The 26,981-nt window shown below is 40.4% G+C and overlaps 3 protein-coding genes and 2 non-coding genes across 12 annotated transcripts in view; 1 reads left to right on the plus strand and 4 right to left on the minus strand.

Annotated features, from left to right (window-relative positions):
* Positions 1-3,195, minus strand: part of myo1ea (myosin IEa) — a 69,560-nt gene extending 66,365 nt beyond the window's left edge. For both annotated transcript variants that reach the window (XM_069190536.1, XM_069190535.1), the window contains exon 1: positions 2,890-3,195. In XM_069190536.1, the coding sequence (XP_069046637.1) occupies positions 2,890-2,892 (3 nt within the window). In that variant the 5' untranslated portion in view covers positions 2,893-3,195. The remainder of the gene's footprint in view (positions 1-2,889) is intronic.
* Positions 3,196-3,239: 44 nt separating this feature from the next.
* Positions 3,240-12,668, plus strand: LOC102685183 (protein FAM81A). Of its 5 annotated transcripts, none has more exons than XM_015343249.2 (9): positions 3,240-3,462; positions 4,842-4,902; positions 5,467-5,746; positions 6,176-6,294; positions 7,689-7,818; positions 9,600-9,706; positions 9,958-10,093; positions 10,677-10,872; positions 11,764-12,668. In XM_015343249.2, exons 2-9 carry the CDS (start codon positions 4,856-4,858, stop codon positions 11,886-11,888), a joined length of 1,140 nt encoding a protein of 379 aa, XP_015198735.1. In that variant the 5' UTR covers positions 3,240-3,462; positions 4,842-4,855; the 3' UTR covers positions 11,889-12,668. The 5 variants fall into 5 exon arrangements, with proteins under 5 accessions (XP_015198735.1, XP_015198733.1, XP_015198732.1 ...); XM_015343247.2 differs by lacking the exon at positions 3,240-3,462 and adding an exon at positions 3,594-3,926 and having other exon boundaries at positions 4,639-4,902; XM_015343246.2 differs by lacking the exon at positions 3,240-3,462 and adding an exon at positions 3,594-3,926.
* An 83-nt stretch (positions 12,669-12,751) lies between these two features.
* On the minus strand, positions 12,752-18,623 carry LOC107076895 (uncharacterized). Of its 3 annotated transcripts, XR_011189702.1 has the most exons (8): positions 18,526-18,623; positions 17,742-18,137; positions 16,007-16,471; positions 15,115-15,256; positions 14,147-14,245; positions 14,009-14,033; positions 13,869-13,903; positions 12,752-13,289 (listed from the first exon to the last, which is right to left on the minus strand). XR_011189702.1 is itself a non-coding variant. In XM_069190537.1 (7 exons), the coding sequence occupies exons 1-7, from the start codon at positions 18,584-18,586 to the stop codon at positions 13,093-13,095; spliced, it is 1,278 nt and encodes a 425-aa protein (XP_069046638.1). In that variant the 5' UTR covers positions 18,587-18,623; the 3' UTR covers positions 12,752-13,092. The 3 variants fall into 3 exon arrangements, 1 of the variants encoding a protein (XP_069046638.1); XR_011189703.1 differs by lacking the exon at positions 15,115-15,256 and having other exon boundaries at positions 14,138-14,245; XM_069190537.1 differs by lacking the exon at positions 15,115-15,256.
* A 6,812-nt stretch (positions 18,624-25,435) lies between these two features.
* Positions 25,436-25,649, minus strand: LOC138239287 (small nucleolar RNA U3). The gene has a single exon (XR_011189760.1). It is a non-coding gene; the product is annotated as a small nucleolar RNA U3 (small nucleolar RNA).
* Positions 25,650-26,570: 921 nt separating this feature from the next.
* LOC138239277 (small nucleolar RNA U3) lies at positions 26,571-26,784 on the minus strand. Its single transcript, XR_011189750.1, has one exon. It is a non-coding gene; the product is annotated as a small nucleolar RNA U3 (small nucleolar RNA).
* Between the last annotated feature and the right edge of the window lie 197 nt (positions 26,785-26,981).

Here is a 26,981-nt window from a genome sequence, read left to right on the forward strand (position 1 = left end):
ACAATAATGTGCCTGCTAGCATCGCAGTGAAACTGAATAGGGGTTGGTTTCCAGCCGGTAGCTCTGCTCGACCTGGGATCAGTTTACTCTGTGATGGAAAATGCAGCTCTTTCCTGGAATGAGGAAAGAGACCAGTTCACCAGACTGCGTACCCCACTGCCTGGCCTCATTCCAAGACCTTCATTTCTGCACACAGGGATGCTATCCACAGCTACATTTCCTCACAAATCCCTACACCTTCCAGCAAAATAGCAGCCTTGTCTCTTGGCCAGACAGGAATCTCCTGGGAATGAGGACTAAACTGGAAAATCGTGTTGTCAATTGCTGCCGTCACCAAGACCCATTAAGACACTTAAAACCAGATAAGCCAGATCGATTCAAATACCATCCTTTCATCTTTGAGCTTTCTAGCATTTTGTCCCAAGCCCAGACTAAAGGATTTAATAACTAAACCCATTTTGAACACGTTTTTATCTGGCGAATGTCCAGCTATTGTTAGTCTAACCGATATTTTGAACATTACAGAGGATACACTTTTTAACTTCTGAGCAATTACACCAGTATTCAATTTAGATCGGCAGTTGCCAGTATGATCTGAAGTTCTGTTGTTTTACAGATCTCTTGGATACCCGTGTTCTTTAGACATGCAAGGGAAGAGAAACTGCCAATTGCTAGAATAAGGTACAGCAGGTTTTCAGCTACACTGGGACCAGCTAGCCCACCTGGTCAGGCTGCGAAAGCTGTAAATATTCCTGATTGGCTAATGCTTAAGACAACCATGAAGCTCTACAGGTTTCAGCTCATCTGTGGTCATTGTCTCTTGACTGAATTCAATACTTCTCTCGTTTGTCATGTATTCTTTTCTCAGACCAATTCAAGAGTTAAAGCTAGCTAAAATCCAGTCTTTGCCACCAACACGTTTCAGCTCAAACTTCTTTTAATGTGACGATTAGTGAGCAGAGAGATATTAGGAGATGGGGACCCATGGAATACCTCAACATTCAGAACATTTTCCCCCCTTGTGCAAATTCTGGTTACTTTAACATAGCAGGAACGTTTCTTCAATTCTGTTCACAGCTGAAGACCTTTAACTGCAAACGCAGGAGTGCTTTGTCGTCTGGAGTGCCATACTGTGAAATTAAAATTGTAAGTTGCTGTTCACACATGTGTTCAACATTACAATAGGACACATCTTAGAAAGATGCGTTTTACAGGTGGAGACATGAGACGAAAAGCAAAATTGTACAAAGATGGACAAGATCTAATCACCCTAGTCGGTGGTGGTTTGGGACCATGTTTATTTTTAGTTTCTGTAGCGACACCTTTAACTCACGTTAGCCTCTGGTCAAAGTGTGCCATTTATCACAGCTTTAATCTGCGACTGTGCTACAGTTCTCAAAAGTCCACAATCGAGACGGGATTCAATTTAATTGCTCCTGTCTCACGCCCCCAGAGTATTTATTGTGCTTTACAGAAGGACGTCAGAGGTAATCTGAAGTAATTGTGTTTATAAAACAACTGAAGAATTCCGCCTTAAAGTGAAATGTTTCACAAAGTGTCTTTAAATACTCGTGGATAAAATACCTTAATTTGCATACTTTCTGTCCGAATAATAGGTTGTATAAAATAGTAATCACACATGCTGGATCAAATTAATTAATTTCCTTGTTCCTTTCCGTTAAAAAAATACGTTTGGGGTAGGAATCCAGTTGTTGTAATTAAAGTCCCACCACCGACGTCGCTATCAACCAAACAGGTTTGAAGAAGATGTTTTTTTATCCTACTGTACATTGGTGTGTCCCGAGAAAAAAATAAACAAAACCTGTCCGCGAATAAGTTCAACACAGGTCGGACGCGCGTCGCTCGCGGATCCTGCAGAGCACCGCTGAGAAGACCTCCTTCAATAGTCCAGCTACAGGTACACTATCTTTATAAAGCCCCTCTCCACAAGACTACAGAGGCAGACCAAATTGAGGATTAGCGATCTTTCCACACCCGTTGAAACCTTGGACGCACTGGTTTAGAATAAGGCTACAGTCTTACTGCGCTCTTGGGTTTGTAAATGAAGAAAGAGAAAGAGTCCCCGAACTCCAGCGGATCGTGGGGTTTCATTCTCGGCCCGCTGTAAAACGGTTTATGCTGGATACAGTATGTCTCAACTGCTTGGTTTTGGGGGAGGGGGGGTAATGCCTGGAGGTACCGATGTGGCAGCAGGGCACGAAAAAACGAAGCCGGGGTTAACTTCATTACGGGAATCTGTGCGTCGACTCTTTCTCCATCATCGTCTGCAGCAAACACCTAACAACGCGCCGTAACATTGAACTTGAACCGCGAATTTCCATCTGTTTCAATTACTGGAGAAGATAATGACCAAAGAGGAAAAACACAGTAACTGTAACTAAAAAAGGGTATATTCAAGGAAAGTGTGAGACTTTGTTGATCGTGTATATATATATGAGCGCTGGCACGTCTACTTTCTCGTCCAGTTTAGAATACGCTAAAAGATTTCTACCATTTTATTTAATTTCACGATACATAAGTTACAAAACATTTTTTAGAGCGTCAGTAACGCGCTGAACGTAAGAACTAATTCATAATATTACCATGCTCTAGTCTTCTTGCAGCGAGGTGAATCATTTACATCTCAGCAGTTAGTTACTTAACTCGTACACTGTACAAAAGCAGGCTAACTCCTGTACTCCAAACCGCGGATAAAGAATAGCATAACCTGTATAGATAATAAGCCTAGTTTAAATGAGTAAATGTGGATTTAATTATTTTTCAAAACCTTCATGGTGAAACCCATAAGAACGGGCATCTCAACGTTGCAACCATATGTGAAACTAAAAACAGGGTTTTGTCTTTAAAGTACGAAACGGTTTTACTTACCATTCTTTGGCTTTTATTTTTTCTTTAAGTATTATTCCCCCTTTTTAGCGAAGGCGTTGTCTCAAAATCTTTTATATTTTAACGAGATATCCGTACAACTTGTATTCAAGAACGTAAACAAAAAAAAACAATCAGGTGCACATTAAATTCCAGTTCTCCAACGGGGATGATCTCATCAGTACCAAACTTTATCCATGTCCATGGTTATGGCTGAGAACCGGAGATCGTCTCTGTGTCTTAAACGTGATTCATCTACTAGTCTGACTTCTTGCCTTTGATCAGTACAGTTACACTCAGTGTTCATGCAGCTAATGGTACAAACCAGGCAAACAATCCATAAATGGAGAATTCGTGTTTTCTGCAGCCAATGGGATAGCCATCTCATCGCGTCACTCCTGAGGGAAATCCTACCGGATGACATCATTCTTGCCGGGAGGAAAGCGCCAGCAGCAGCGCTTGAGTTTCTGGGAAATGTAGTTTTTTTTAAACCCTTAGGCTTCTAAAAACATCCGTGACAATACCTAGAAAGTGTCAATTATGTTAAAATTACCAGCTTACATGAAAACCCATAAGGTATTTTGTATAAATATACATCCAAATAATTGTATTTCTCTTATTCAATTAACTTCAGGGGATGTGTTAGTTGCTGTATTGTTGTTATTATTGTCTTTTATTTTACTTTTCAGAGCAAAGCAAGGCACGCCCCTTGGTGCTATGGTTACCAGGGCAACAGCGTCACTAGTGGAAGTAAAGCACCACGACTGTAAACCTGTCAGTATTATAAACTCACAGGATATTGCATAAATCGCAAATATTGATCTGAAAAAAAAACACCTGTTTGGTTTTGAAAAGAAATTCTGAACTGGAGAGCTTAATGTAACAGGGCTCTATTGCACATCGGGTATGGAGAACATTTTTGATGTAATGGAACATCTACTGAATGCTGATTCCTAGCTATATTGTACTTGCATGCCGATGTATATATATGTATGTGTGTTAACTAGTCATGTCCAATTTTTCTTAATCGAGTGGCGAATGTAAGTATTAAGTGTCTTGTATCGCGTTTTTATCTTTATATCCCCATAATTTCAGTTTTGGTTGCGGCTACTTGCATGCTGTACTCTCACCGAAATGAAAACGGCGTCCATTAAAAGCTCGGGTAATACTGTACGCGTCCTCATTGTTAGTAGAAATACCGAGTCAGTCTTTGCGCTGCTTTGGTGTGTTATTTAAGGGTGAATTGTGTTTGGTCCGGTCATGTCTGGTTCGTGTCATTTTCACATGTGAACCCACAAATGGAATTGAATGAAATATATTTGCCTCGTATCCAGTTTGCATTCTGAACTGGTTTTAGTTCCCACTGTTATTATTGGTCTTGCCTGATATATGGAATACCTTCATGATGTGTTTATTTTTTCTTCACTGCGCATAGCTAGACACCCACTTAACAAATGTAACATCTAATGTCAACATGTCATGTCAACAATTTCTGTAGCAGACTGTGATGCTTGATAAATTAACGTAAGCAGTGTTTTTTGACCAAGCGTGGTACTTTCTCTGAACAAATATACCAGATGAAAAAGACAGTTTCCTTTTACACTAAAACCCTGACTCAAACCCAATAGGATTGCAAGATTGTCTTTTCCAAGTGTATCGGACTCTAAATTTTGCAAAAACCGAAATCGGTGTTCCGTTTTAACATCATCCGTTGACTGCTATTGATCAATGACCGAGCTGTTGTTTTTGCAGCAGGGGCTCCAACCATATTCGTGTTTTGTACTGTAGACAGTGAGACATGCCAACACAACGCGCACAGTTAATATGAGGCCCATCGAAACTCAGAGGTGATTGTGATTCATCTCCTGTGCTGGGGTGGGTTTGTTCTCAGAGCTTGTTGCACTGTACTGTACAACCGCTGTGCTAATTTGATGTAACTTCTCTCTGGACATGAGCTCTGAAGAACGACATGCCAAGACATACCCTCAACTTCCCATCACTGGCGCCTTTAGAAAGGTAAGGGGAAAGCAACCACACCTAAGAAGGTGCTTGGAGGAAGAAAGTGATTTCTCAAAATGTGTTTAAGTCGCAAGTGTTCTGGGATCCTTTGGGACGAAAGGCACTATATAGAAATACAAAGGATCGTCATATTCTTTTAAAAATTATTCTAGTCTGTATGTGAGATTTTAGAGCAACTTTTTGGGGGGAAGAATATTAAACCTTTGCTTGTTTTATGTTTAATGTTGATACTCAATAGAAAAATGAAAAAATCAATATAAGGTTTTTACATTGTAGGTAAAACATGTTTCAGTGTGCTGGAAAGGTTGTTATTGTATCCTGAGGATATGCGCAGGGTGACACTTAGCAAATGAACCCTAGAGCTCATAATAAGGATGTTTTGGTTATTATCCTTGGTGAGTGGTTATTTTGACCCATTATTAAATTAGAGCATTTATATAGTGCTTTTGATCTGAAATATATATAGGAGGGCACACTTCTTTCCCCCACTTTGCCCGAGTGCGTTCATTACAGGCAGGTTAGACCGAAATCCAGGTGATTTCTTCTCTCCTGTCCCTGCAGGCCCCGGAGCTCAGGCAGGTCTTCTCACTCCGTGCCCCACGAGGCGCTGCTCCCAGCTGCCGCCCGGAGCAGCGTGGGCCAGTCGGACAGCAGGTCCAGCCCCCGAGAGAAGGCCACCGCTGCCCTGGTGGAGCAGGCCTTCCACCTCCAGGAGGAGATCGTCGCCGGCCTGCAGGGGGCGCTGAGCAGAGACTGGGGGGACCAGGCGGCCAGGCGGCTCCTGGAGGAGCACATCTTCAACATCACGGCCATCGTCCGACGGATAAATACAAACATCGAGGTGAGGTTGTGCTGCGTCCTCCAGAAGGGTGCTATAGGATCTTCTTGCTGCTCCCATGCTGCTGAGCTTCTCCCAAATCTGTCTCACAACGAAGATGCAATTTCCCCCATCCTCCCCACTTGTACAGCAGCTCACTGTGATTTTTGTTACCGTATTTGCATTTTATTCTCATCCATTTAAGAGAATTTTACTCTCTTCCTAAGTTGATCTGAATCACGGCTCTGAATATAGCCAACTTTTTTTGCGATTGTCACTATTGTAACTCTAGAACTTTAAAGGCACTGCCTTGTTTTAAAGGAACACCAGCAGAGGACTGATGTTTCTATTGCGGGAAGCTGGTACCACTGTACACAGCTAGCGCAAATCGGAGCAGTTGTTCTCCTGCAATCACACACAGAGTAAGCCACTCTGTTCTGCTTGTGAGGTTAGATTCTGCGGGAACAGATCCGAACCCGGGACGGAGTTGCCTATGGTGCCAACACTGCAGTCAGGAGCCTGGAGCTGCACCAGGTCTCTACCCTGGGTGACCTGCGAGGCAGGATTGCCAGGTGAGTCTGCTCGCTCTGTCGACTGACAGAACAGGGACAGCTTTACTACAGATGGTATTTGTTCCACCTGCGAGATGGCAATAAGGGCCTGATCAGATTTAGCAAAAACTCATATACTGTAGTTTCAGAGATCTGGTACAGTATGTAAAGACCATAAGATACCAACATTTCGGGTGCATTTAACACATTTCACAAGTAATATATGCAATATATATCTATCCACTTCTTTTCTAACCACTTCATTCAGGGTTGTAGCAGGGTTGGAGCCTACCCCAGCAAGCAACAGGCGCAAGGCGGGGTATACCCTGGACATCACTTCAATCCAATGTAGGGCAAACAACAGACACAAACACACTCACTCCAGGGCCAATATTGCCAGGACCCAATTAACCTACCAGCATGCCTTCAAGGTTTTCCTCAATTTTATTTTCTTAAATTGCAAGGCACAAGGTGCTATGTCTGTGAAGAAAAAAGCTGTGCTTGCATACAGTAGTAACCTCGTTCTAAAAGGGACCTAAAAATGTAAACCTAAAAATGGGTGGGTGTACAGCAACTACAATTTATGATGATAATTCATATATCATCATTGGAACATCAGTGGGGATGTCCTGTATACTGTAGGTCACCATGCTTTCTTTTTAATAACAAGCAAATCATGTCTGATAAAGATATACATGCATAGAAACGCATTCAGAAACAGAAGAACTAGCAGCTTTATTCAAACGGCCTGTTGCGTGCAAGGTGTTGTGTTTCTTTTGCTAATCAAGCGCTGGTATGTGGACCTGCAAGATAGCTGAGCTGTGCAGTCAATGGGCAAGGAAGAACGGGTGTGGCATAACTGGTTAATCTGGGTGTGACCTGCCTGACGGCTTTAACAATGGCACGGCCTACATCAGCAGCTTCTAAAAGCACTCATCCTCCGGCACACAGGAGATAAACAGATAAACTCTGGCATTCACCAGAGGGTGTGTTTGAGTGTTCTCCTAGTGACACACACACTCTTCCTTTTTTCACAAAAAGCTTAGATCATATGCACCACAGTTTTTGCCAACCTGGTGCTTCTGAATAACCAGCTCTAGACAACGCTGACATTGTATTACAGGGCGACTGTGAATCAGCTGCCAGTCTTGTAAGTGGAAGTTTCCCAGTTCACTCACATGACATTAAGCAACATTTATTATTATGTGTTAAACAAAGAACCTGTTTGGGGACATTTACATAAACATTGCCATAATAAAAAAAAAAACATTTGGAGAAGCATAAGTAGAGTACGAACAACAGAAAGCTATACTGTCGTTGTCTTTCCATTTGCAAGACATAGAGCCATTTCTATCTGCTTTTGTAAAGTTTTGGTGGAACCAATGCTGAAAAGCTCATCTGTAACCACTTAACAGGTGTGATGCTAGCATCGCCCGACTGTCAGCCGACATCAGATCTGCAAACGTGCAGATCCAGAGCCTTGGCAAAGACCAGCAATTATCAAAAGCTGCCTTGGAATCCCAGATAAAGGATGTAGATGTTAAGGTATGTCAAGTGAAAGAGAAAGAGCGTGCGTAAATGTCCCCCAGCCTACATTTATTTTAATATTACCATTGCTGAATGTGCAAAAATGTGTAACAAAAGTACAAGACTTGGGAACAGTGACTTTACATAAAACTACGATGGCAGTGCAAAAACGGAAGTGGAGTATAAAAATATCCAATTATAGCTAAACCAAATCAATTTTGAGTGAAACGTATATAGCGGTACAGATGGTCAGATAACAATAGTAAATGATCTAGAAATAGATTATTTTCAAAGCTCTCTGCTGCATCTACACCATTTTCGTGGATGCACAGCTCACCTTGCAAAATACTCAAGAAAGCTTGGAAAAGCTGGAATTTAAAATGAAGACCACTACAAATACTAATCATATTGTGTTTTCTGGATAAGGGGGGATGAAAAACATAACACCAGGTGAAGTGCATCACAGCAAAAGTCAAAACATTACATTAGCTAGCTGCTATATCACCCTGCAACTCAGAATGTGGCTGCCCACTGAAGCTCAGCAGGTGTGGTTCTGGGTGTGGTTGCTGCTGGACGAGGTGTTAGTGGGGCCAGTAGAGGGCACTCGCCCTGCAGTCTGTGTGGGTCCTAATGTCCCACCATAATGGGGACACTATACTGTAAAAAAAAGTCTCCGCCTTTGATTGAGATGTAAAACCGAGGTCCTGGCTCTCTGTGGTTATTAAAAATCCCAGGGTGTTTCTTGAAGAGAGTAGGGATGTTGTCCCCTGTGTCTTGGACAAGTATTCCACCTGGCTTTTACCAATAATGGCTTCCTAATAATCCCCATCTATGAATTGGCTTCATCTCTGTATCCTCCTCCCCACTAATAGCTGAGTGTACTGGTGCACTATGGCTGCCGTGACATCATCCAGGTGAGGCTGCACGTTAGTGGTGGTGGAGGGGATCCCCCTTACCTGTGAAGTGCTTTGAATGGAGTGTCCAGAAGCTGCTATATAAGTGTAAAGATTTTTTTTTCATCCAACTGTAGTGCCAGAGTGACACTCTGGTAGGTAGAGTAAGGTTGTTAAGACAAGGGCTCCATCTAGTGTTAATCTCTAGAAGTTTCCCAGGTCTTATTTCTGCTTTGCTTTAGGTTTCTCGTGTGCATTTTATCATGCTCATCATGGGAATGCATTCTTTAATGTTACTATAGGCATCAGTTATGTCTGATGATCATCACTGACTTTGAAAATAAAAAAAAGTGACATGAAATATGAAACATCTTATTTTCTTTTAGTGCTGCCATCTTCCAATAGTTGTTATAGCCACCTTTCCATGAGCCTTGTCATGATTGCAGATAATGGATTCTGGGTGACTGTTGCAAAAAATAACATAATCATAAAGAAATGGGAATTGAAATGTCACAAAGCTCCCATATTTTTGTACATTTTATCATTCATTTAGAAATATATTTCTACTTTATATAGAAGGAAATAGTATTCCTATGGTGTGGTAGATAGGTCCACTTAGGGTTTTAAAAATTACAGCATTTTGAACTGATTAAGCAGAACAATATATTTTCATATTGTTTCCACATCTGCCCATACAGATATACTCAAATAAAGGCAACAGATGTGTTGTATAAACTTGTATACTGTATGCACAACCCCTAAAATGGATGAATTTGTTATACAATGGGAAATTTTTACATTCTTTCCACAATGTTTCATATATCAGTTTAGGAATTGGGCAGTTGCTTTGTTTGGGCTTAGCTTAGCTTTAACTTTCTCACTGTTGTTTAATACCCTGTTACACAGATCTCTGTTGTGTACAGTAAGATTGAACAGTCAGCTGCTCTCCAGGAGGCCAAGATAAAAGCTTCACAGGGAGATACTGGTCACCAACTCCACCTGCTGGACACAAAGTAAGTAGCTCCTGATGTACAGTACATAGGAAAAGCAGAAGTCAAGGCAGGAGGGAAAGCATTGCAGAGGATAGTCAATGAGGGCTGAATAGGAGAAGAAAATGCAGAACATGGACTCTAAATAAACAACATGAAGTTTCAGGAAGAGTATGAATTCTATTTCCTTTGGCTTGGCTAATTTTCTCTAAAAAATCAATGTTTTTATAGGCAGTATCTTACAGCATTTTATTCTCCTATCTTGTTTCTTGTAGGTTAAAAATAGTCTCTGATGAACTGAAAGGACAAATGATGTCCATTCGAACCTGGCTGGAGAAGGAACAGGAGAATACAGCAAAGGAGGTCATTCACAAGATTGAGGAACTCTCTGGGCTCATAAAGACCACTATTGTAAGAATATAATTAGCCTTCTCAGTTAGGACAGGTCTGATTTGGCATATCCTTCCACTATTAGAACCAACAGTACGTATTCTAGATAAGCCAAGGCTTATCCCAGAGGCACAGAGCAAAGAGGAATTGTGCATTCAGCATAATTCCAGTCCATCCTAGTGTTCAGTGATTTGTTCATATTTCCAGATTCAGGAGCCAGGATAACGGTTCCTGAAAATAAACACAGACAAAAACACTATATACACTATATTTGTTTATTTAGCTTTGGAATATTTGCTTTCTATTGTTGGTTGAGAAAGAATGTAAATTGATTTTAGAAAATTATATAGAGAAAATAAAATCATGAAAAACATAACCCCTCATTTAAAAGCTTACCCGCTTAAATCCCAATAAAAATCAAGGAGGATTTAGACACTCGAGTATCTTCAATATAGCGTCTTACAGTTTAAAAGATATTAGAATTGCTTGTTGACTTTTCTCAATTGTTAAATTTGTTATAGACGAAAGACCGCAGAGCTCAGTTCTTAGGAATATCCTGTGTGTTTGTTGCCTGTAATAAAACCTCTTTGCTCTCCCATTGCAGGACAGCAATGACAGAATTGTGGAAGAGAAGTACAGCCAACTCTCTGCCAAGCTCGATAAGATTGAGGAGACACAAAAAATGAACATGGGGTTGCAGAGGGTGAAGCACGCAGAGGAGAAGTTAAACGCCCGAATAACAAAAATCGAGAAGCAGCTGTGGGAGGAGGTGGAGAATATGAGAGCAGAAACCAACACTGGTAAGAAGAGAACGCAATCCTCTTAGCGACACAGGGATTGTGGAAACGTCCTTAAAAAACCTAACTAGTCATCAGCTTCCCTCACCGAGTTTACCCATTTCTGCATCAGGAGGTAATCTAACTTCCCCTGCCCTGTCAGATTTAGGAACCAGAACCATGGCTGTAAGCCAGAGGAGGACATTCTGCCCATCTTAATTGTTTGTTTGCTAGCAGCTAATTGCTCCCTCCCAGGATTTCATCCAGCTGTTTCTTTGAAGAAGACTGTGTGTGGGAGAGCTACAGTAGTTCCATATTATCTACGATTCCGAAAAGCCCTTCCATGCAGAATCTTAGTTGCTGCTTTGTTTTCACCCTAGGTTTTACATTGTGAATTTGTTTAGAATATGCATTTACGATTCTTAAATCTGCTCTTAACCAGCCATTATCCCAAAGAGAACCTTTTTGTATCACTTTTTAACAAATTAGCTTGGAAAGCAAATATAGTACTGTGGGTGTAGAAACAGTAGGAATTGAAATCAGGCAAGGAAAGTACAAAAAGAAAATTACCTTCTAATGAATAAAACGTATTTGTTTATTGGAGTCTTAAGCCATATAATGAGAGGAGATCAAGTTAAAAAAAGAGCCAGCACTTCAGTCTGCTACAGTCACCAGTGCTGTGCAGTATTCCAATGATATTTTATTAAAGCATTAGTTGTGTACTAATTGATGTCACATGGGTATTACCTTACAGTTACACTTATCTGATGCATGTTTTAGGAGCTTGTGTGAATTTCACTAACATAAACCCATTTGTTTAGTAAAAGCCAGTTTCGCTCCGTGGTGGGGTAGGGGCAGTGGGAAATATTTTGGCAAGTGTGTCGTTGTGGAGAGACGCTGTTCTTCTGTCGAAAGGTTTTGCGGCCATCCACGAGAGCCTGGGGTCCCTGCGTCTGGTGCTGGAGGCGAAGCTCAGGCTGGAGAAGGAGCAGCTGCAGAAGCAGATTGCGCAGGTGAAGAGGAGGGCCAGGCCATCCTGACAGGGCAGCCTGAGGTGACACTGGGGAGTAAGACTTGTAGATAACACACCTTTCCGATCTCTGATACGCCTCCAGGACTTTTTCCAGTGCAGAATGTGATTCCCATGTTCTGAAAGTAACTGCATGATGTTAATGGAGCAGGTGTATCGGCAATAGTTCTGCAACGACTGCTCCTTTTCCCTTTAAACCTGTTGGACTGTGGTTCGTTTTGGGTTCAAAAAGAGTGACGCAAAATTTTGCACCAGAGGAAAAAGATTTGAATGGTGAGCATGAGCAATATGTTGGTTGACCTTGTATGTTGTTTGCTGTACAGAGGGGGTATAAAAAAATACCCTAAATCTATCAATTGAGGTGAGCCTGAGGTTCATCCAGTATAAATTCAGTGTTATTTCAGAAGCACTTTTCATCAACTGTACTACCATCATATGGAAAGAAAATGGATGTAGATGTCATTTAAAAATAACTTAGAAAGGGTTTCAGACAAATGAGACATTTGGCTTCCTCACTTGAATTTTCACAACATATCTGGTTTTGCCTCTATACAAGATGTTTTATAACTTATTGAAAAACTTTTTATTTTGTTAGAAACATCCTTTTTTTATTTTAAGTTTACAAACAGTATTGTACTTAATGTATTATATACTGCAATCAGTATTTTGTGACAAGGTCTGAAGCACAATCTTGTTATAAAAGAAGAATCTTGTTGTCCAAACAAAGTATTTTATTTTCTGCTATTTTTCTTGTGTCCATCTAGCACGTAATAAAACTGTATTATTTGGTCACCTTATTTTTTATTTCATACAGTATAATATTACCATTTACGTGATGGTTATTCTGCTGCTGCTTAGGTCAGATTCATGCATCTCTTCTACTCAAGGCAAAATCCAGGGAGAAAAACAATATCGTCACAATGAAAGAGGAGGTGGTTTCAGACTGTTAACAATACATCGTAAAGCATGGAAAACCAAACAAACATATGATTCACTATTCCCCGCGACATACAACCAGCACAATTATGTTGCTTAAACTTTCATTGTTCCAATCGTGAAGCTTTGAAGAACGTAGCCAAAGGTTACTGGCACATGACAAAATTAAATGTTTACTATTCTTTCCTCCTGGTAGAAGGAAACTGGTTCCATGCATGTTCCAAATGCAAAAGGGTTAATATAATTTGAATAATGTTTGGATTGTTTTTGGCCAGACTTCAGACTGGTCCCTGAGGAGCAGAGGCCTCATATTCAGTGTTGAGCCTGACGATAGAATAGGCCTCTGCTGCAAACTCAGCAGGCTGTTCCTCATCCATCCTGTCTGAAGGCCTGACATTTTCAGCTGTCAGATCCACCTCACAGTACTCTCCTGCTGCAGGCAGGGCATCTCTTCTGCCTACAGCATAGGGGGAACCTGCTCACAGATGGGGAAGAAAAAAATAAAATATAGATAAGATCACTTTATTGGCCATATACAATTTCTTGCATTAGGAATTTGTCTTTTCACATACCCCAGCTTGCTCTCCATGAGACACACAGACAGGGAGAGAAGCTTGGGGTCAGAGCGCAGGGTCAGCTATTTATAAAGCACTTCTGGAGCAGTTGGGGTTAAAAGCCTTGCTCTGGGGCCCCAACAGAGTAGGATTCCTCTGCCGGCCGCTGGATACAAACAAGCAACCTTCCAGCCACAGGCATGGATCCTTAGCCATAGAGCCAGCACACTGCCATAGATAGTAACAGTTCACATAGTCCTGTCATTTCAAATGAACCCACCCCACCATCCCAGAAATAAACCTGTTTACTCCAGGTCACTAGCATCTATATTTCACATTAAAACTGTTTCTGTTTGTCTTTAGCGTTTTTGGAATCTTAAGAAGGATACTTCTGCCCATCTACTTCGGGTCTCTACAAAAATAAAAAACAGTAACGTCTGTCTCCACGTTTCTGGAAAATGAACCAAAAATTGATTTTTTGTAGGATAGAGTGTACTCACATTCAAAGTCTTGAGTGTCATCTTTCTCCAGGTGTCTGTAAATAAATAAGGCCTCATAATTATGTCCTTGTGAATTTCAATAATAAAAAATAATAGAATATTTGCAAAATAGATGAAGAGTTAGTGATACTGTATATTACCTCTGTGTCCTTATAAATGTCGGCTCTGTAAAAGTAAGAATTCAAGAGTTAGGAGACATCATGTGTTAACATTGTCTCAAGCACATTCTTTCTCTTTATGCTTATTCTATAGCATAGAATGAGAAGTACCATATGTACCCTTGCTGGTGTCTGACTTCTTCCTTATGACCAAGACTATTGTAACCAGGAAAGCCACAAGCACCAAAGGGCCCACAGTGTACAGCAGGATAATACGGTCTGAAATAAAATAAAACATAACCTTATAAAACAACACTTGGTTGGTTACACCTACGCAAAGGCACATTATGCTGAGATACTAGTTTAGTCTGGGATGCATTCAAATGTCACATTTTCTCAGCAGTCTTTCCTCTATGATCCAAAATGTATTAAATGTGCATTTTGACCACCTTACCCTTAAAATGTTGGAGAAATCTGGTTTGCATTCTTTAACACACCAATTTTTTTGCCTCGTCTTTTTGCCCAGTCACCTAGCAAGCCACTTAAAAGCTGATACTTCCATTTTAATCACTTTTAACCAAGATGCGAACATAAACATACATTGCTATATTAAGGCTAAATTAATATTAATACTATATTAATAATTGATGTTTCTCTCCACAGAGTCAAGTGAATCTGAAGCTCTTGTTGCAGTTGTCACTGCAACTGTTGTGAAACACTCATTTTAGTACGGTACATTAATAATTAATATATTAATTATTACAGGAAGGAGACTCGGAGACCGCTTCAGAGAACACGTCAGGGCTGTGAAGATTAAAGATCTCTCCAAGCCCATTGTTTCTCATTTCACCTCTGACGGCCACGACCACTCTAATCTCTCTGTCTGTGTTCTCAAAGACGGTTTTCCAAACTCATACATCAGAAAGACCACCGAAACTAAAATTATTCTGCAGCTAGGATCACACATTCTCCCTTCTCTTAACGACAGACTACTGTTCTTTTAAATTTTCTCCATTCATTGGAAGTTTCATTTCACACCTCTCTGCACCCATTCTGACTTCACACCTCTTGATTGGCCTCTCTTTCTGTCCCCTGCTCCCGCCTCTCACTCCTCCTCTCTCCCAGCCTTTGTTCTCCCGCTACTTTACCTTTGCCTACTGCCCTGTCTCTCTCACACCTGAAGAAGGCTCCACGGCCGAAACGTTGTGTTCTCTTTCTTCTTTTTTTCAGCATGGAATAAACCTATTACTTGTTCCTTTGCAGCCTACGCATGCTGACGCAGCTACCCACCTGAATTAATATATTAATACACATATTAGTATAGGGCCTGAACAAATTTCCAAATATCTATGGTGAGAGTACTTTTCTAACCTGCCCCATTGTAGATGTTTGCAAGAATCAGCTCCTTAATTATTTCACCACAAGATAGCAGGATCAATACATACGACGTAATAACTACATGAGATTAGAACAACAGAGGAGAAGAGCTTCGTGTTGAGTGTCCCTAATTCTAGATCCCTGTTACGAATAAACAAGAAAGTTTTGTTCTGGCCAAGAAGACATATCAGATTTAATGGAACATTTTTTTTTTACAATCAGTAGGTTATGGAAAAAAATAAATAGATTTATAGCACTGTTTATTTTTGTACATACAGTACTGCTGCAGCCAATTGAAATATTTTATTGGCCAAGTTCAGAAATTCTTAACCATCATGATAAGCATATATGTTTTCTTTTTGTTTTCCCAGTAGGAAAATAGCAGTGACGTTGTTAAATGTTCTCCTATTCTAGACCTCGTAGGTCACTAAACAGATGTGAAGGACTGTAGAGGAGTACTCAGAGCTTCTGGCCCTTCACAAGGAGAAGGTGGGTTTGGTTGCTGAGTGAGACACCTGAGCAAGGTACTTATCTTAGATTACTCCATCAACAGACCATAGAAATTACATTTAATATAATATTTTCCCAAAAAGGTGTGGTGAACTTAGAGAAGAGATATACACAGCCCAACAATATTGAGAGATTAGTATTGCAGTCACTTACCATGGTGGTGTATTTTGAAGTATTGATTAGGGGATTCTGTAGGTGGCAGAGCTATTTTTACATCTTCCACAAGAACTGACACATTCTGTATCACAGCCCACTTCACTTTTGCTTCGGATTCAAGCACACTAACCACACACAGGTAGCGTCCACTGTCAGGAGCTCTGGCATTGGTGATGTTAAGGGTGTGGGAGTGGGTTTCGGGGAATGGCGTAGATCGGTAATGCACCCTTTCCAAGATATCCCTGTCAACACGACAGTGAGAGTCGTTGTGGAAGTTCCCACACAAATAGCCATAGGAATGGATACAAATGCTGCGCTCCATACTCAACCATAGCCAATACACAATATAGGGCTGATTCCTTGGTGATATATCAAATCTACATGGAAGAGAAATTATATTTCCTATGGCTACATGCACAGATGACTCAGAACTTGTTTCAGGTTTGGTCACAACTTCTGAGCCTGAAAATAGACATGAAGACAATAACATTAAAAATAGTTAAGCTCTGACAGAATTACATTACGATGATTAAGAATCAAACAAGCAAATTATAACAATGTTCTCATTTTCTCTATTTTCCCTTTGTCTGCATGTACCAAACACATCATTTCAAAGCATTATGTTTAATGGTGAACATTTTAATAGGCTTTGAAAGAAGTATTGTATTTAAGCCAGCAGACATGTCACCCTGCAACTCCCAATTGGCAGCAGACTATAGCTCAGTAGGCGCGAGCCTGGCCAGTATCTGGAGAGGAGACCTTGTGGGAGAGTCAAGATTTTTGCTGGAAAAGGTATTAGTAGAGCCAGTGGGAGGCGCTCACCCTGTGGTCTGTGTAGGTCCTAATGGCCCAGTATAGCAATGGGGACACTATACTGTAAAAAGGCGCCATCCTTTGGATGAGATATAAAACTGAGGTCCTGACTGTCTGTGGTCATGCAAAAATCCCAGGGGCCCAGTGTCCCGGCCAAATTTCCCATTAGTGTTTACCGATCATGGCCTCCTAATAATCCCCATTGATGATTTGGCTTGTTAATCTCCTCCCCACTGCTAGCTGGTGTGGGGTATGTACTGGTGCTCTCTGGCTTTATGGTTTCTAGGTGATCACAGCTATGAAGCTCTTTGTGCAATATATGAATTATAACATATCTGAAGGTGGACAGATGAGGCCAAACCTCTTCTGGAGACTAGTAAAAAGAGAGAGTCCAGGCTACAGAGGTGAAGAGATCATCAGGCCTTTATTTCAATACTGAAGTCAAGGCACAGCTGCAGCAGCGCACGAGTGCTCTGACAGGACATTTGTTACAAAAACCGCAGCTTACTACCCACTTCCTCCTGCTGCCTAAACTGACAAATTACCTCATCCTATGGTTAGGAGCAAACCTACTGCCCTTTCTGTGACTTAAACGTTATTAGGCAATTTATAATAATCTACTCCTTCTTATTTGTTTTTATCAGATGATACATAGCTTGTTTATCAGCCATTTTATCCCCTGTCAGCTGTCTACATTTTATTTTTAACAAATGCTACAAAAAGACATGTTTTTATCGAAACTGGGTAGATGTTAGCAATGTTCGTAGGCTACAGGTCAACAGTGCTCTGGGTACAGCTATGTAATACAAATCGGAAAATCCAATCCTTCAGTATCACAGGTTAGGGTTAATTGACTGAACTGAAAACAGCTAGCTAATTTAAAGGTAAAATCTTAAAGTAAAAAGAACTGTGGCCTCACCTTGTGTTTCAGCCAGTGCCAAGAAGAAATAGTTGGCGTCATCACGAAAATCAATGAAAGTCCCCACTTTGTGGTGGTATGAACTGTTACCACAAGCAATCATTCCGTTTAGCGTCTTGAGATTCAACACTTCCAAGGAATGTCTTCCACACTTAAGGGCCTTTTCTATCTTTTTACATTTCTCTTTTTTGATCGGCATTTTTTCCATTTCATCTGCACAGATGACGTTACCTCGTTTGTTTTCATTTGCGCAGTTCACCACAACATCCACGCTGTTGTTGAAATCGAAATCCATGTACCACACTGTGCTGCCTCCATCATGTGTCTGATGGCAGTTCATTGTCACCCTCTCGCTCTTCTTTCGGTAAAAGAAATATGTGTTTCCTTGCGCAGACGCTAATGGATAAAGAGTTAAAAAAACAACATTAATGTTGTGATGTGTTGAGAGTATCGTCAGCTTGAGAATAATGTTTTTTTTTGTCTAAAGTATCAGCAAATGCAAATGAGAAAATAAAACCTAATTATCTGGAGGAAAAGGGGAAAGGAGGGAAATCCTGACTGGTGATGAAGATGAGAGCCAAAATAATCCCAGTTCATCTCCTAATGACTGTTGAAAAGATTCTATGCGCAAACCGTTATGCGGACCTAACTCATGCAAAGCTTTCCACTGAAATCTCTCCTTGTTCTAGGAATAAACATTTCCTGTGCTTTTCTATTTAAAAGTATCGACTCTCTTTTACCCTCCTTAAATTTAGAAGCCCAGTAAAATGCCTTTTTTACATACCCTGCGCTTGTCCAAAGAAAAACACAAAAATGCCCATATGCACAGGATCCATGGCAATCATATTATGACAAAATCCCTCCACAATCTTCTCTACAATTACACGAATTACATCAACCTTGTCTTAAGTTACGAAAACTGAATGAGGAACCAACTTAGTTTCGGGTACGTGAGATTTTATGGGGATGAAAATGCACGTAAAACTCAGCAACACTTCATAATAAAGTCACATCTACATCAACTATCAAGCATCTAAGAGCAAAACACGATTCTTGTAGTCATGGAAAGCAACAGTGAACACACTGAAAAGAGTAAATTTTTCAAGCCTGATGTATTTGATCCATGACAGATCATCAGAGAATAGTTATCAGACAACAAAGTTACAGTACATCTTGATGCTCATATCATCCACAGAGCACACACAAAATAATTACAGTACAAATTACAACAAATGTCATATTACATTTACATAAATAGTTGTTAATAGATATGAATTATATTTGTATAAGTCACTATTAAATTCCTATCATTATTAATATAGCTTACTAATTGCTATAAATGTAACTATTTTATGAAATGTTTCACAACTCTTCAATAACCACTCATTAAGAAATTATCAATTGAGAAAACACTCATGAAAAAATATTATATCAGTTTTATGTGATTTGAATTATGTTTCAGTATACACACATGGGTTTATTGATATGCATCATATACAGTATTTGTAACAGCAAAAACACAAACTTTACAAAATCCTTAAAAATCAATCAGGGATTTCAAGAAATATTTCAGTACATTGAAATCCCTGTTTAAATAATGCCAGTTTCTCATTCTTACTGTAACATATAAACACCATCCTGGAAATCAGGAAGGGAAAAACAGCAAAGCCACCTGTTAAAACCCATTTAAAGCTCTCTTAAAGAGCTTGCTAGCAAGAGGAATTGACATGGTTTTGGGACAGACTGTCAAAGATTGTAACCACATAGGAATACTTTTATATCAAGCAAAATGTTGAATTGAGATGAAGCACAGAGTTTAAGATCCCATTTTTCAAATACTACAGCTTCTTTTGTAAATATGCAAGATGTGTTGGAGGGAACAGAAATTGCACCATCATTTGCTAATCTGAGCTCATTTCAGGGAAGTTTTTCAATTGCTTTCTGTAGCCTTCCTAAATTATCTCTGAGTATTTACATAGTCCAATATTATTAACAAGCTGTTTTCAAAGACTGTGCACATCTGGTCACAAATAAAGAGGTAGAGGGTGAGACTGAACAGAGTGTTGCATCAGATGCGAAACATATGAATGTGTTTGTTAAAATTTAAAAAAGGGAGCAGATCTGATGCTTTTAGATTGCTAGAAAATGCTTGATACCCAAGTGCAAGCTGTTGGGAAATGTGCAGCAGTCGACTTGGTATTTTTAGGTAATTAACAATAAACATATTACTGGGTTCTTGGCAAATGCCATGTTCATCAATACTCATTTTTTATTAAAAAAAAAACACTTCTGTTCTTCTTTGTGTGTAGCACTGTAGCATACCGTCTTGTGAATTCCCTGGCACTATGCATTGCAAGAGTAGGTCCTGTGCACTCACAATGACAATTAGTAACTAAAAGGTATTCTTTCCATCTGATGCTTTAGGCTTTTACGATTTTAACAACTTTATTGTCTTTTGACAAATAAATACTGATAATCACAAAAAAACTAAAATAGTATACAGTATACGAACACATCTCAGAAATGCTAATTCAGAATGCAGCAGCTAGAATTGTTACTAGGAGCAGAAAGTACGACCATATAACCCCCATACTTAGCTCTCTTCATTGGCTTCCTGTCAGGTACAGGGCAGACTTCAAAATCCTTCTACTTACTTACTGTATGATGCTCTCAGAGGTCAGGCACCTGTCTATCTAATGGAATTTAATAATATATACAATCCAAGTCGCCCACTTAGATCACAGAACGCAGGTCTTCTTCATATTCCATGCATTAATAAAACACAGTTGGCGGTAAAGCCTTTAGTTCCAGGGCCCCTAGCTTATGGAACAGTCTCCCACCCCATGTTCAGGATGCCGAGTCAATCTCAGTATTCAAATCCAGACTGAAGACCTATTACTTCAGCCTAGCCTACTCACACCTTACATCATAGCCTGCTGCTGCACATGCCATCATGTGTCTCTGTGTTGGCCCATCAGATAGATACATCTGTTCTGCCCAAACTATCCTACTCTCCTCCTCACATATCCGGATGGCGTCCGGGCTGGGCACCATCTGAGTTGGATGCTGCATCACTACCATGGATCCAAGAGGGACATCATAGATATAGCTATTACTTAGGAGGATTTTGCTGGTCTATAGAGATCTGCATGGAGTTCAGACAGATTTTCTGCTTCTCTCCACAGATCTCTGAGGTAATAGTTCTCTTTAACAATGGACCGGGCCAGGCTACCTGCTCCCTTGACTGGAACCTCGATGTCTTTGAACACCCCCATGTTCCTCACCCTCCACAGGACATCCTTTCCACTGTTCACTGGGCTTGTACAATCTATCCCCCATAACGTTCCCTTAACTCGACTGGTTAAACAGTGCCTCCTGTTTGATCTGCAGTGCAGTGGGGCGGCAGGCCCAGAGTGACTGCTCACCCACGTGGAAGTGCATTTCAGTGGTGGATCAGAGTGCTTTGGAATGAGTTGTTGGTTCCACTCTCCCACAATCTTTTGTCTCCTGCTCTCAGATTTGTTAATGCACTGCCAAGTAGCCTCCACGTGTGTCCTTCAGTTTGTGTTTCACTGTTAACCTTTAGGCTGTCAGTGAAGGACAGGAAGGGTACTTTATTTCGCATTGGTAACAGCACCTGAACGCCTTTGCTGTGCTATACTAGTAAACTTTTTCTGAATCATGTTCTAGTTTGTGCTTCATTGTTTATTCCTGTTAGTATTTAATTTCTAATATTTTTGCAAAAAACAAGAATCCACTTCGATTCTATTCTTTCCTTTTGGGGAAATGGATGGCAGGTTTATATTCATGTGTTAAAAGGTATTGTAAAAATATCTTTGAAATATCTAGTGGAAAACAATGTAAATTGTAATCATATGAATAATTTACTCTGGACGAGTGACAAAATAATACAGTAATAATGGGTTTTTTAGAATAAACCAGTACAAAATCTGAAAAGATTTAGTTTATTCTTTTAATATTGTTTCATAATAATATTATCATATTTTATTATATTATGGCCTCTGCAACCACCACTTTAGCATGTAACTTCTTAAATTAAAATGCTTGAAATACATCAGCTTCCGACACTGTCCACTGTCCTTTTCACAATTAACTCAGAGTCCCAGTCCAGGATGTTTTATAGGTGGCCTTCAGATTACAGATTTCTCATATCCTGAAACAACTGGTTCAGATGGTGTGTTCAATTACATCATTAAGATATGACAAGCATTGGGCGCAAAACAGGACACACCCTGGACGGGACACCCGTCCATCACAGCGCACAGACTTACATGCTCCAGCGCCCATTAACCTGCCAGTATATCTTTTCCACACAGAGAGCACCTCAGATCCAGAATTGAACCAAGGGTCTCTGCACTGCACCACAGTGCCACTCTCTTAAGAGATCATGTTTTACAAAAATCAGAATACCTACCCATCAGCCTACTAGGAGCCACCCCCTTTTCAAGAAAACTTCAATTGCTTGATGAATTGTGTAAAACTGTGCTCGTAATCTTTAAATAATAGGAGATTTCCAGAGCTAACCACTGAAATGGGATTTTCCAAGAGCAGGGGACGCCCACTGAATATGCCACCTCATCCCATGAAGACCGAGAAATTGTTTGTGATGACTTGCAAACTCCAGAAATATCATTTGTTCTATTACTGTGGATGCAAATTTTTAAGCCAAGTTAATGGCTCTGAAAAACTCAAGATGTGAATCATTTTAGCACAAATATAATATAAGCATTATAAACGCCCAAAATTTGTTTTTTGATTTGGAAGTTTGTATTAAAGCTACAATGTACTCAATGTCAAAACTTCCAGTTCCAGCTGAGGGGGAATACAGGCACATCTGGCTGCCACTCCTAGGCTGCAGTTTGCTTGTTGTCATTCACTTAATACATTTATTTTTTCTTTCTTCCTTCCTTTTATGTTCAATTTGTTTATTGGTTTTTCAGGAAAAAAAAAACAATATTACATGGTACCAAAAACAATAATAAACAAATGTGAACAATAATCATGGCATAACAGACTTGGTACCTAAGCAAACTGTATAAGTCCTACAATAATATAAGGACAGGAAGAAAGGAGTAGAAAATGGAAACCAGAGATGTGGAAGAGATAGCCAAAGGGAAAAGAGGAAAAAAAAGAAGGTACTGAAAGTACAGAATAGGGAAGCCACAGTTTTCAAGGTCTTTCATATATCTGGGTTGATCTGCGAGCTCCTAAAGAAGTTTAAAAAGGGCTGTCATTTCCCAGATGTATTATTCTATACTGTCTCTGGATTGCACGACATTAGCTACTGTGAAATTCCTATGGGATCAGATTTAAGGATTTGAACTTTCTGAAGCAATATATGAAACTATACAGTACTGAATACATTCTCCATCTATATGTGCAAGGCATGGCTCAATACAGTTCAAAGTAAGTCACCACCTCCACTTTTCTAAGGTTAAACTGGTTAAAGTTTTCCCAAACATCAGTCCTAAGCGTGATAAGAGCAAGCAGGCCCCTGCTACTCTCTTTCACATGTACAGGTCTTATTTGGCACTGAAGTCATCTTGGAATTCTAGATTTGAATCTCTTCCAAAGACTTCAGATGTGCCCCTCAAGACCTCTCTTTTTGGTGTCCCTCATAATCACATTTTATCTAATAGTCAGTTATTTGCACCCACCTTCACTCACTGGATAAGGGATGCTTATCCTATGAGTATTGCCAGGACATTGGGATCCTGCATCTAATGAAATAAGTACATCCATCACAGCTCTGGACACTGTTTTCTTCCACCTCCCCTAGCGGAGTTAATGGCCTGTTTTCTGGCACAAGGCTGCTAAATCCTCCCGCACTGGCGCTGACATGAACAATCTACTCTCCCTTCTTTGCCTGGAACACACTCTGCTTACCATTATACTCCTCGAACTCAGTACTGCTTTTGACTGTAAACCCTGACATCTAACTTTCTTGTCTTGAGACTACTTGCAGTTTATGACACTCCTCTTAAATGATTCCAGTCTTACCTTACTGTTCGCCAACACTTCGTCTTAGGGAGTTCAGTGCTGAAGTCGGACTCGTTAAGTCTGATGTTCTCCTACTCAGTTCTAACATGTTCCCACCTGATCAGCTATTGAGATCCCATAGTCAAAATTACCATATTTATGCTAAAGATGATCCCAATGCAGTAACCCTGTCTATGGATGGCACTGTACTAGAATTTCAATTTAAATTGAAGAACTTGGGGGTGATATTTGATCCAGGCATTAAGTTTGACCCACATTTGCAACATGCAACATATTGTAAAAACAGCACTCTTTCAACTGAGAAGTATTGCCAGACTACGTCCTATGTTGTCACTAATCGTTGCTGAAAAATTGGTCTATATTTTAATCTTCTCTTGAATTGAATACTGTTATGCCCTGCACACTGTGGTATCTAAATCCCCACTGAACAAATGACAGTATGTTCAGAATTCAGCAGACAGAATACTGACCTCATCCTGTGCAAGTGATTACAATACTACTATACTGGAGTCCATGCACTGGCTTCCTGTCAGGTTGCGTCTACTTTAAACTCCTCGTGCTTACCAAAGGCTCTCCACGGTTTGGGACCTCAGAATCTACCTGAGTTACTATCGTCCTACTCCCCACCTAACAACCTTCGCTCTTCTAACTCTGGTCTCCTATCTGCCCCCCAAACCCATCTACAATTTATGGGAGACAGGGTCTTTTCCTGCTTTGCCCCAAAGCTCTTGAAATCCATCCCCAATGATATTAGAGAATCACCTTCCACCACTTCCAAATCAAGACTTCAGATCTTCATTTATAGAAGGGTTTTTATTTAATTTTGTGAATGTGCTTTAAGAAACAGCGTTTAAAGCTCTTCCCTAAAAGAAAGAGCATAACTTTGATGATACCACAACTAGTATTCTGATTTAAAATACATAGGTTAGCAAATAAATTAATTGAAAATAGTTTAAAATGTGTAAAAAAAACACACTCCTTACTTCTCTACTTGAGAAAGAAAGAAAAAGCCCCCAATAGTCGGAACAGCTTCCCTGAAACAACACACCCGATCCAATTTGATCTGAACATCTTAATTTGAAAAAAGATACCAGTTTGACATACCTGATACTTGTGAAAATTCTTCCTCTTTTTTCTTCTGTCCCCAACTCCCATACCAACAGATTTAATTTCTCATTCATACCTGTAGGCATATCGTTACTTAACACTCGACCTTCTACGCAAATATGGATGTCTATTGTTGTTGTTCCTGTCGTTTTTTTTCTTCTGTCCATCTGAACACCAACACTGCTGCTGTAAAGCAACTTGCCCCCCCCAAGGGATAATAAAGACTCTCTCTCTAACCTCTGCTGCAGCCGGCACCCCCTTGGCTCTCAACATACGTTCTCACAACCCTCCTCAAAAAGAACCTTGTTTATAGCTAAAACATGCCAGTACTAAAATAAATGGAAACAATGAGAAATTATTCACATTAAACTTGAGGATTGATGAAAAAATACCACTTATCAGTTCATCCTTAAATAACCAGCTTTGATCAAACAAACGGGCAGCGTCATATTACCATTGCCGTCTTCATTAAAGAAAAGAAGACCTTGGCGATTTGAAAAAAGACACCAGTATGACTTACTTGATACTTGTGAAAATTCTTCCTTTACACCAATACAAGAGAGCCACCCACTCAGAATGTGTCTCCCTCTTCCTCAGCCAGAAACAGAGAGGAACGATCATCAATGGTCGGCAACAGCTGCTCTGAAGCAACACTCCCGACCCGTTTCACGCTCAGGAGGAGACACTATGGATCCTCCTCGTGGTTGGCGAGACCAAAAGCTTTCGAAACGCATTTCTCAAGTCACAAACTATAGAAATGATCCCTGAAAGTATAGTCTTAGCTCTCCACTCCTCGAGCAGCGCACCCCAGCAAACCTGAAAGCAATTCCAGTCATGGTGAGCAGTTTCAATGGGTTCATTTTTCCTTAAGACAGCTTAAGTATTTTAAGGTCGACGAGTCAATTTGTTCTATCGGTCCTTCCTTGAATCTGTACTAACTTTTACCCCCACCTGCTGCTTTGGCAACCTGAATCCGAGAGGCAAGAACAAGCTGGGCAGTCTTGTGAACATACTGTATGTCACAAGGTCATCGGTGCTGATCTTCCAGCCTTTTCCACCATCTTATCATACACGTGTTTTGAGGAAAGCAACATCTGACTGTGATGATCCTTCACCCCCCTTGTTTAATACTTTCCAGTTACTCCCACCAGAAAGCAGACACCGACTCCCTAACTCCCAAACCAACAGATTTAAGTTCTCATTCATACCTGTAGGCATATCGTTACTTAACACTTGACCTTCTACGCAAATATGGATGTCTATTGTTGTTGTTCCTGTAATTTTTTTTCTTCTGTCCATCTGAACACCAACACTGCTGCTGTAAAGCAACTTGCCCCCCCCCAAGGGATAATAAAGACTCTCTCTCTCTAACCTCTGCTGCAGCCGGCACCCCCTTGGCTCTCAAGATACGTTTTCACAACCTTCCTCAAAAAGAACCTTGTTTATAGCTAAAACATGCCAGTACTAAAATAAATGGAAACAATGAGAAATTATTCACATTAAACTTGAGGATTGATGAAAAAATACCACTTATCAGTTCATCCTTAAATAACCAGCTTTGATCAAACAAACGGGCAGCGTTATATTACCGTTGCCATCTTCATTAAAGAAAAGAAGACCTTGGCAATTTGAAAAAAGACACCAGTATGACTTACTTGATACTTGTGAAAATTCTTCCTTTACACCAGTACAAGAGAGCCACCCACTCAGAATGTGTCTCCCTCTTCCTCAGCCAGCAAGAGAGAGGAACGATCATCAATGGTCGGGAAAAGCTGCCCTGAAGCAACACTCCCGACCCGTTTCACGCTCAGGAGGAGACACTATGGATCCTCCTCGTGGTTGGCAAGACCAAAAGCTTTCGAAACGCATTTCTCAAGTCACAAACTATAGAAATGATCCCTGAAAGTATAGTCTTAGCTCTCCACCCCTCGAGCAGCGCACCCCAGCAAACCTGAAAGCAATTCCAGTCATGGTGAGCAGTTTCAATGGGTTCATTTTTTCTTAAGACAGCTTAAGTATTTTAAGGTCGACGAGTCAATTTGTTCTATCGGTCCTTCCTTGAATCTGTACTAACTTTTACCCCCACCTGCTGCTTTGGCAACCTGAATCCGA

This window comes from Lepisosteus oculatus, chromosome 5 (genome assembly GCF_040954835.1).
Source record: "Lepisosteus oculatus isolate fLepOcu1 chromosome 5, fLepOcu1.hap2, whole genome shotgun sequence".
Taxonomy (NCBI): domain Eukaryota; kingdom Metazoa; phylum Chordata; class Actinopteri; order Semionotiformes; family Lepisosteidae; genus Lepisosteus; species Lepisosteus oculatus.